At 45.7% G+C, this 10,317-nt stretch overlaps 1 protein-coding gene across 1 annotated transcript; it reads left to right on the forward strand.

Annotated features, from left to right (window-relative positions):
* The first annotated feature begins 13 nt into the window (after nucleotides 1–13).
* Nucleotides 14–9,293, forward strand: mau2 (MAU2 sister chromatid cohesion factor). Its single transcript, XM_076991333.1, has 19 exons — nucleotides 14–361; nucleotides 814–831; nucleotides 1,090–1,155; nucleotides 1,353–1,448; nucleotides 1,603–1,697; nucleotides 1,814–1,841; nucleotides 1,932–2,087; nucleotides 2,507–2,653; nucleotides 3,165–3,255; nucleotides 3,432–3,535; nucleotides 3,624–3,701; nucleotides 3,832–3,897; nucleotides 4,583–4,666; nucleotides 4,788–4,837; nucleotides 4,984–5,061; nucleotides 5,159–5,270; nucleotides 5,690–5,780; nucleotides 6,197–6,324; nucleotides 6,528–9,293. The coding sequence occupies exons 1-19, from the start codon at nucleotides 128–130 to the stop codon at nucleotides 6,600–6,602; spliced, it is 1,797 nt and encodes a 598-aa protein (XP_076847448.1). The 5' UTR covers nucleotides 14–127; the 3' UTR covers nucleotides 6,603–9,293.
* Nucleotides 9,294–10,317: the final 1,024 nt, after the last annotated feature.

The following is a 10,317-nucleotide window of genomic DNA, read 5'->3' on the forward strand; positions in this document are numbered from 1 at the left end:
ACCGGTAACCGGGTTGTACACGGTGTACCGTTAACGTCGAGCGGTCATGCAAGTTCACGTTGAAATCTCGCGTCAAGGGACCCGGACGGTTTAGGCCGCGCTTGTTTTTGTTGTTATTGTCGTCAAAATGGCGACTGGCGGAGAGGCCCCGGAGCCCTGGTATCTCGCCCTGCTCGGCTTCGCCGAACATTTTCGCACTTCGAGCCCTCCTAAAATTCGCCTCTGCGTGCACTGTCTCCAGGCCGTGTTCCAGTTTAAACCTCCGCAGAGGGTGGAAGCCCGGACGCACCTCCAGCTCGGCTCGGTGTTGTATCACCACACCAAGAACAGCGACCTCGCCCGGAATCACCTCGAGAAGGCGGTGAGGCCGCGCAGGGAAACGCCGAGGATGAGGCGAACGTGCAGGCCGCAGGAGGGGGGAAGCTGGGTGGCTAGCTCAGTTAGCTTCGTAGCTAATGACAATTTATATTAACTTACACAGTCGCAACGACCCGTTTTAAAGGGTAGAATGACTTTCCTTAACAAACTAACGTTATTTCGTTTGCTAGGTAGCTAATTACATTATTAAACTCAAGTCTTGCAGTATAACTTGGCTGGCTAGCTAGAACTGCTGGATTCGATAGACGTTAAAGTAGTATTAAATGTAGTTATAACATTTTAACTCCTTCACCTCTTCGTGTTTTGCTCTTCTGTCTGCTATGCAGTGAACGGCTTGCATGCACAATGTCGTTTTCCAATGTCTTGTTTGTGTGTCTGTGTATGTAATGCATATTTGCTTCCACGGTATGTTAATATTTTCTCTTTTTTTCCCAGTGGTTCATTTCTCAACAAGTATCCTTTCCCTACATATGCAGTAAAGATAATAGATCAGACCGACATAATGCACATAAATGTCTGCACATTGTGTGTGTGTGTGTGTGTGTAAACTGTCAGGTAGCTTGCAGTCCCACTGCATACACAGCAAAAATGGATTGTTACTAAAACTTTTAAAGCAGTAATATTGTTCTTTTGTGGGTGCTTGTATAAAGTCATCATTGCAGACCCTGAAGATATCAAGTTTGCAGTAATTACCTTGACTACACTAACCAGGTTCCACAGTTTGAAGATGTTAAATTCGAGGCTGCCAGTCTCCTCTCTGAACTCTATTGCCAACAAGTAAGTGCTGTTGCGGGGCGTTATGTACTTTGAAAGGGTAGTGATCTCTCCTAGTCTTCAGTCATTGCATTAGGCTACATTTTGAACATTTGCATTCTCAGTGGAAGTTTTTACATATTGTTTCAAGAACGGTGAAGAGACGGTACTTTGTGTTAAACCCTTGTGATATATATAAATATATTTTTTCCCCTTCACAGAATTTGGTTGATTCTGCTAAGCCGTTACTCCGCAAAGCCATACAAATATCCCAGCAGACCCCTTACTGGCACTGTAGATTGTTATTCCAATTAGCTGTAAGTGACAGCACAAATCTCCCTGAATATAATATTGACAATAAATCAACATGTCCATCCTGCAAGGAGGACTGTGTTTTTGTTTTTTTTTTCAAAGGACTTTTATTCTTTTTTTTCCTAAGGACTTTTATTCTTTTTTTTCTCTCATCTGCAGCAGCTGCACACGCTAGAGAAGGACTTGGTGTCGGCGTGTGACCTGTTGGGCGTCGGGGCAGAATATGCGCGAGTCGTGGGGTCTGAGTATACCAGGCATGTGCGACTGTCATACGTCTGTTTTAAAAAGCGGTCATATCTGTGTGTTAGAATGAAGCGTTACTACCTTTGCATTCTTACTGCTCACCAAGACTCTGTTGTTTCCTGCACAGAGCCCTGTTTCTTCTGAGCAAAGGGATGGTGAGTGGATTTTCATTCAGAGAGTGGAAACAGAGATGAATGAATTTTATTTGACCTGCTGCAGAGTTAATATCTGGTGTGTGTGTGTAGCTGTTGCTGATGGAGAGAAAGCTTCAAGAGGTGCACCCCTTGCTCACGTTGTGTGGGCAGATCGTGGAAAACTGGCAGGGAAACCCCATACAAAAGGAGTCCCTCCGGGTCTTCTTCCTAGTGCTGCAGGTGACGCACTACCTGGACGCTGGACAGGTCAGTGTCTGCTAACAGCATGCGGCACACGGCACTTTGTACTGCCCGGGGTGGGTTCTAGCTCTGCTGCCGGAGCACGTTGTCTCTCACTGACTCGAGAGCTGGAGAGGGAACTGAGTGAAGTGGGTCGGTGTGCAACACCTCTGGCCAATTCGTTTAGATGCTCTTGAAAGTGTTTGATGTGTTGCGGTGGAGGTCTTACTAAACGTGGTCATCCTGAACTGTACAATGCCAATTTCCTACATATGTACTTTAATTAGATGTAAATAGAGAACATATATGTGTATATATAAAGTAATGGTTCCATATATATGGGTATATAATAATAAATTTGATTTCAAAAATTGCAGTGGTATTTATGACTTGTGGAATAATTGCAGTGTGATGAGCTCTATGTGCATTTGTGTGTGTGTTTGTAGGTTAAGAGTGTGAAGCCGTGTCTGAAACAGCTGCAGCAGTGTATCCAGACCATCTCCACACTCCACGACGACGAGATCCTCCCCAGTAACCCCGCCGACCTCTTCCACTGGCTGCCCAAGGAGCACATGTGTGTGCTCGTGTACCTGGTAGGTTTCTGTGTGTGTGTGTGTGTGTGTGTGTGTGTGTGTGTGTGTGTGTGTGTGTGTGTGTGTGTGTGTGTGTGGCGCTCTCTCTCCCGCCTCTGACACACACTCCTATAAATCCACATGCCCATTCGCTTGGTTAAAATCCATCTGCATACTTCCGGCGTGTGTCCGCAAATTCCTGCACACTGCAGGTAAGACGAGATGCTGTGTGTGTGTGTGTGTGTGTGTGTGTGTGTGTGTGTGTGTGTGTGTGTGTGAGAGAGAGAAAGAGTGTGTCCAGATGTGGTGTTTATTTTCCTTTAAATGAGATGCATGCTTAAAGACTAGACGTTCCACATTTAATTAGCCTGTTTTTAAATATCGACACACACCCTTACACTGACACCCGATTGGCCTAACGCCGTTCTGTTATTGTAGCGTACTAAAGTCAGAATTACGCTCTCAAGGACGTTCATCGGATTGTCTCGTAGGGCGCGGGGCCCGAGTAAAAGTGTGCGTCTCTGTGTCGTAGGTGACAGTCATGCACTCCATGCAGGCGGGCTACCTGGAGAAGGCACAGAAGTACACGGACAAGGCTCTCATGCAACTAGAAAAACTAAAAAGTGAGTCGTCTGAACAAACGTCATAAAAAAAACGCGTCAAAGATTTACACCCGAGTGCTCACGCGGGTTCACGGACGCTCGACGTAGGATCTCGGCCGCCCCGCTGTTTCGGTCGGGCCGTCTCTGTGGTGGGCGGAGCTGTGGTGGGCGGAGCCTCACGTCTCCTTGTCTTTCAGTGCTGGACTGCAGTCCCATCCTGTCTTCATTCCAAGTCATCCTGCTGGAACACATCATAATGTGTCGCCTGGTTACGGGGCACAAGGCCACGGCGCTGCAGGAGGTGCGGCCTCTCGCCATTGGTGTTTTTCCTTCTTGTTGTTTTGACTCCTCCTCTCATTTGCTAATTAAGTCTTTTGTGATTGGACCAGATCTCTCAGGTGTGCCAGCTGTGTCAGCAGTCACCTCGCCTGTTCTCCAATCACGCGGCTCAGCTCCACACCCTATTAGTGAGTACCGCACGCCACCCCCGATTCACACCCTGACCCCGTCCAGATAATGTGCTACAATGCTGATGTAAGGTTTTTCCTGGGTAGATCACATGCCGTGTGTGTGTGTGTGTGTGTGTGTGTGTGTCAGGGATTATACTGCATTTCAGTGAACTGTATGGACCACGCAGAAGCCCAGTTCACCACTGCCTTACGGGTGAGTTCTGCCAGTAGACCCCTGTAACCACACACCCCATGGCTGGAACTCTCTGAAGAACGTTTAGAACCTAAAATGCCTCATTAATCACAGGAAAGGCTTGGAGGGCCAGTAGGACAAGTGGTAAAGTGGGAGAGATTGCGGGACGAAGTTGTCTACCTACCTTCGTGCACTTTTACTGACACGATAAAGCAGGCGGTCTGTTCAGCAGCTCCATTTCACTTTTGTTTTGTGTGACGGCGGACGGTGACGGGAACCTAAATCGCACTCCTAACTCTGGTGTGAGCTGTAACGATGTGCTCGCCACACGCTATCGAAAGTGGGCTGATGGGTTTCAGTTTGGGTTTGAGTTTCAAGTACAAAAAAATAGTTGTTGCGGGAGGAGGGTGTGGCCGGGGATGGACAAAACTGGGAGAAAGGAGCGATTTGAAAGGCCTGACGGGGACAACTGTGTCCTCTACTGCACGGATAAACACGGAAGCTCATACCTCAGTCAATCCATGACTACAAACCCCTTCAGACGGTTTGAGTGTACGGTCATGTCCGCACCGCTGGGTCCACACAGTTGAGAGCAGGTTATTTCTGAACCTTTGGCTGAGTGCACGTTTCTGAATGTTCAAGGTCCTTCCGAAGTTTTGTAGAAATTTGAATGTCTGATTTGGCTTCCGTTCGTGGTCCCCCCCAGCTAACCACACACCAGGAGTTGTGGACCTTCATCGTCACCAACCTGGCCAGCGTCTACATCAGAGAGGGAAACAGACACCAAGAGGTTGGTCAGCGACCCGCACCCCGTACACCGTCACTCGCCCGAGCTCGGGCCGCGTCGGGCCGCGGTACAGTGCGCTAACGAGCTGTCGCCGTCCCTCCGTGTGTTTGTGTGCCCCGTACAGCTCTACAGCCTCCTGGAGAGGATCAACCCCGACCACAACTTCCCCGTCAGGTGAGGGAGCTACAGCGTCCCAAAACCTCTCGTTTTTCACCACTCGGGTTTGCTGTAAAGATATTTACGTAAACGAACACGCACACCAAATAAAATAAGTCTTCCCGCCCTTGACGGTGTTGTGCCTTGCGCCGGTGTCTCCGTAGCTCTCACTGTCTTCGTGCCGCAGCGTTCTACATCCGGGGACTGCTGTCCTTTTTCCAGGGTCGCTACAACGAGGCCAAGTAAGAGCCCTGATCCCCTTCTGCTAAAACCAGCGGGAGAGACGCGCTGTCGTTCCTAACTGTGTGTGTGTGTGTGTGTGTGTGTGTGTATACACAGGCGTTTCCTTCGTGAGACTCTCAAGATGTCCAATGCGGAGGATCTGAATCGCCTGACCGCCTGCTCCCTCGTTCTCCTCGGTCACATATTCTATGTGTTGGGGAATCACAGGGTGAGTGTTGCACGTTTATACCCAGTGGGGCGGGGGCGTGGCCTCGATATGGACGGGTGGCTCCAATGTTTGTTCTTTCCTACATGGGAGACCAGCTGCCTTGAGTTTAGGCCATCCAGAGATTTCTCGGCTGTGTTGTAGCACAGCAGATGGTCTGTAGTTTTTTCACGTTCTTACCTGCCTGAGCCAAGCCATTAAGAAGACTGGATACCTGGTACAGGTGTACTGGCAGTGGGGTTAGAGGAACGTGTGGGTCAGTGCTGGGGTCCTGAGGACTGTTCTGTGGAGCAGTGCTGTATGAAAAGTTCTAGAGTAAGAGTTCTGTCATCTACTGATGGCGCCAGGGGAACTGATAACCAATCAGACGGCTTGAAACGGAATGTGTTTCTGGAGCATGAAAGAATCCTCGTCTCCTCCAGGAGAGCAACAATATGGTGGTTCCAGCCATGCAGCTCGCCAGCAAGATTCCTGACATGTCCGTCCAGCTGTGGTCCTCTGCTCTGCTCAAAGGTAAACGGCTCGAACCCTCCGTCACGTCCGATCTCAGAACTGTCTCGTTGAACTGGTGGTAGAGCAACAGCCACTTCTGCACAACACACAACAGCTTTGTTGCACATAATGTTTAATTCTGCTTTCTCAAATACACTGTGTGTGTGTGTGTGTGTGTGTGTGTGTGTGTGTGTGTGTGTGTGTGTGTGTGTGTGTGTGTGTGTGTGTGTGTAGGTCAGGCGGTATGAAGTCACATGCCCTTGTGTTAATTGTGATCATTCTTGTAGTGTTACAAAACACGCAAATCAAAGGTGCTAGTTCATGAAGAGTTTAACTTGCCACCTTCTCCAGGGGCCCCTTGGAGTGAGTTATTCCCTAAAACGTTGGAATTAGGATTGAGCGGAAAGCTGATTCACAACTGCTTACTCTCCTGGCAGATCTGAACAAGGCGTGTGGGAACACGATGGAGGCGCACGAGGCCGCGCAGATGCACCAGAACTTCTCCCAGCAGCTCCTGCAGGACCACATGGCCGCCTGCAGCCTCCCCGAGCACAACCTCATCAGCGTGAGTGGCCCTGTCGCCTCCACCCACCACCCACCTCCACCCGCCTCCACCCACCATGGCGCTGCAGAGCAAGGCTTCGGTCTAGCCAGGAGCCGTGTGTGTGTGTGTGTGTGTGTGTGTGGAGTTCTTGCTGGTTTGCATCCTGTATAATGTTACTCATGCTTGTGTGTGTGTGTGTGCGTGTGTGTGTGTGTGTGTTGTAGTGGACAGATGGACCTCCCCCGGTGCAGATCCAAGCTCAAAATGGACCCACGACCAGTCTGGCCAGCCTGCTCTGAACATCCAACCCACCTTTTACACACTGATACTCACACCCTCACTGTCTGTGAACACAGGTTGTAGATACAGGTCAGACTCCTCCGCCCCTCACTACTACACCACGTCACAACGAGATGGGACTCTTCCGCCTTCCTGCAGGATTTATTTCTATCGTTCAGATTTTAACTTATTCTTATTGAACATGTAAGCTGTTGCGGAAATGAGATTTAATTCAGTTTTGGAGGACGGTTAAGACGCGTCACTGTGGACCCAAGTCTACTTTAGTGCTTATGAACCTCCACACATGGCAAATGAAATTCATGACAAAAAGAGGGATGTTTTTTTTTCTGGGCGTTAACTGGATGTTTACGTTGAGAGAGTTTGCAGGCTTCGCCGTCATAGGCCATCACGGAAATCGCAGAGAGTTCTGATTGGTTGATTGACCATCAGTCTGCAGAACATGAGACCTCGGTCAGTTCTCGTCTGTAAAGGCCATGTGTGCATGTTCATGTATGTGCTTGGCTGTTTCCAGCAGTTTTTATTTTCCCCTCACAAAATATCATAATTACTAACTTAATTTTTTTTTCCCCAACACAATTTTACCTAGTTCAAAGTAAAACGTACCGATGTGTGTTGGGTTAGCATTCAAACGGCAGGGTGACCCCGTAGTCGTACTTTCCTACGTAGAGGATTATTTGGTTATCAAACCAGCCACCTTGACTTGAGGTAGTCCAGAGAAGCAATTCTCATGCGGCGTGGCACACCACACACACCTCTGTTCCACGTCCTTACCTGCCTGAGACGAGTCATTAAGAACACTGGACACCTGGTACAGGTGCGTGGAGCAATGCTGCGTGAGTTCAGACCCTCACCTGCGTCGTTCAGCTCTGCTACCTTAAATTAATCCCCAAATCACTCTGCTAACCCATGGGTTCAACCTCGGAGTGCTACCTTCTTCTCTGGGTCTTGCATAAGATGGAGAAAGAGATGTTTGAAGATGGTGGAAGAGATGTTTGTCTACAAGGACACGGCGAGGACGGCAGTGTTTCCCAGTGAGGGCAACCTTCAAGAACGAAGAAAAAGGTTGACGTCTGGTTCCATCGAAATGTTCTCTTTTGCGAGAACATTGAATTTGTTTGCTCAAAGAAACCGAGCTTGAAAAGGCAGCTAGTGGCTTTAGGATAGAGTCTAGTGTGTAGACGGAAGAGAGAACAAGTCATGGCTTCATTTCAGCACCACGGGTTCAAGACGAGTGACTTTAATGCTGTCTAAAACCACGTCTCCATGTTTCAGAGCTGTATTTCATAATTTTTATTGTTATTTTTTTAACTATATCTAAAACGAGTCAGTAAATGCATAGTAAACTTTTACTTTTTGCAATGTATGTCTTGCGTGGGATATTCTAAAATATGTACAGACTTTTTCTATTTTGAACCTGCAGACGCTTAGGCAGTGTCGGCCTTCGTTACCGTGACAGTTTTAGTAAAAACATTTTGGCGGTTTAGGGAACGCTGTCCTTCATATGAACACAATGATCTTTTTTTAAGGCACAGTACTAGTTATTGATTAACAGAATTGAAGATTGAAGCATAACTGCTCGTAAGGACTTGAAGCTTTGAATGAGTTTGACTCATTACGACGTGCAAAAACACCAGCATACTACGTATTGCGTAACAAGCTTTCGTCTTTTAGTTTAACAGCTTCAGACTCTTTCATCACGTAATATTTATTGATAAACTACGCTTGAGTGATATCACTCCTGCTGTAACATACTCATGGGTAAGCTCCCACACGAATGTTTTACTCACGCAGTGTAACAAATTGGACTTTGCTTGGAATGTGTACCGAATGCAACCAACAGAGGGCGCTGCAGAGTTGTATGCGTGTACCTGCTATAGCTCAAGCCGGGGCCTATATTCACAAAAGCGTCAGGATTAGATGGCTGTTCCTGGATCATTTTCGCGGAGCCAAGAGTACTTTAACAGAGTTCTCAGTCATCCCTCTTGAGAATAACGATAAATACCGGCTTCAGTGCCGTGTTTGATCCCCGGGTTCACTTTCTCTTGATAGCAGGAGGCAGGTGTTGTCAAGCTCAGAAACCTTTTGTAATATTCTAGTAAATATTTCTTAATTATGATCGAAGCCCTTGAGATCTCTAGAAACCACCTTATTTTTTTCTTTCCCCTTTAGTGTCATTTTTCTTTTACTTTCAGACACTGTAATTTTTATTTTGTACTTTGTCACTGCTGGGTTTTGTTTTATTTTTAACTTTTACACAAACCCTGTTTAAACTGTTTTATTTTTAAGATATTCACCCCGCCCCCTTCTGTAGTTTTAAATAAATAAATCCATTTATAAAATTTTGTAAAGTTTGAATATTTATATACCGCATATATCCATATTATCTTTGTCATCATTTTGATTCATCAAATTTAAAAAACTGCATAAATGGTACAAAAAGTAGTTGCACTGTGTCTTTTTTTTATGTCCTGCTTTGAATGCAACATTTTGTCAAGGACGCCTAGTAGACAGTTTACGTTAAAGTCTAGATGTTGAATAGAACTTTGGACCTTTCCGAAGTGCATAGGCTGTTCTTGTTTTAAAATGTCAGGACCATGTGAAGTGGTAGCTGCATTATTATAATCACACCGATAACTGGTTATTTTGTGTTTGCTTCAAAATCACATTTTTAATAAATTTTCAAAATTGTATTTTAAAAGAATGAGGTATTTTTTGAACTATAAATTACTTTAAATTACGTTGCTCCTGAGAACGATGAATTCTGATACCTAAAGGTATGATGTGAAGCGTTTAAAAATAGTAATAATTAAAAAAATACTCCGGACGAGTAGAGAAAAGATTCATGCCCTCGGTTGTAACTGGATTTGCGGCTGTACAAGACTGCAGGGCGCTGAGTGACGGATTTCCAGGTATTACGTAAAGGTAACGCAGCCGTTACACGCTGGTCTGCACTACAGCATCTTGTGTTCCTGCCACGAGTCAGGCTAAGATTAAACGTTAAGTAAATTAAGCTTAAAATGTTAAGGATCTGAGGTTCCACCCCACATTATTCTGGAATAAACACCGTTTGTTGGGACTATAAGACCAGATTCTAACGTATGAGCCCATTTTTCCTAAATAATAACTAAATGTGCTACTGGTCAAGGGTCCTCGCAGAAACAATTCTGATTGGTCGGTTCACTATGAGGTCACAGAAATGGAGACTTCAGGTTTCATGAGGGTATATTCTGTGTCTGCAGGATGTCCCATTATGCCTCTTTATATCAGTGAGAATTAGTCTAAATAAAGTATTAAAATGGTCAGTGACATTTCTCATGATCAGTGTCTTATTAATTAATCCGGTGTAAATAATGGAATTATCATGAGTATCTTTGTGTTTGTTTAATGAGCATTATTTGAGGAAGTTATCTGAGAAGTGTATGAGTGTATGTGCTATATAGCAGACCTATGAATATACACTGCTCAAAAAAATAAAGGGAACACTTAAACAACACAATGTAACTCCAAGTCATCCACACTTAATGTTCAGATAGGAAGCAACACTGATTGTGAATCAATTTCAACTGCTCTTGTGCAAATGGAACAGACAACAGGTACAAATGAGAGAATTTCAACTGATTTCAAATATTTTTATTAATTGAGATCTAGGATTTATTTTAGTGTTCCCTTTATTTTTTGAGCAGTATATATATATATATATATATATATATATAT

Source organism: Brachyhypopomus gauderio, unplaced genomic scaffold (assembly GCF_052324685.1).
Source record: "Brachyhypopomus gauderio isolate BG-103 unplaced genomic scaffold, BGAUD_0.2 sc82, whole genome shotgun sequence".
NCBI lineage: Eukaryota > Metazoa > Chordata > Actinopteri > Gymnotiformes > Hypopomidae > Brachyhypopomus > Brachyhypopomus gauderio.

What these genes read in the sequence shown, in the direction of transcription:
- mau2 (XM_076991333.1), top strand. Translation starts at nt 128, where the DNA reads ATGGCGACTGGCGGAGAGGCCCCGGAGCCCTGGTATCTCGCCCTGCTC. An exon ending in TTCTTCTGAGCAAAGGGATG is followed by an intron (nt 1,842 to 1,931) that starts GTGAGTGGATTT and finishes GTGTGTGTGTAG; the next exon opens with CTGTTGCTGATGGAGAGAAA. An exon ending in GACCACAACTTCCCCGTCAG is followed by an intron (nt 4,838 to 4,983) that starts GTGAGGGAGCTA and finishes GTGTCTCCGTAG; the next exon opens with CTCTCACTGTCTTCGTGCCG.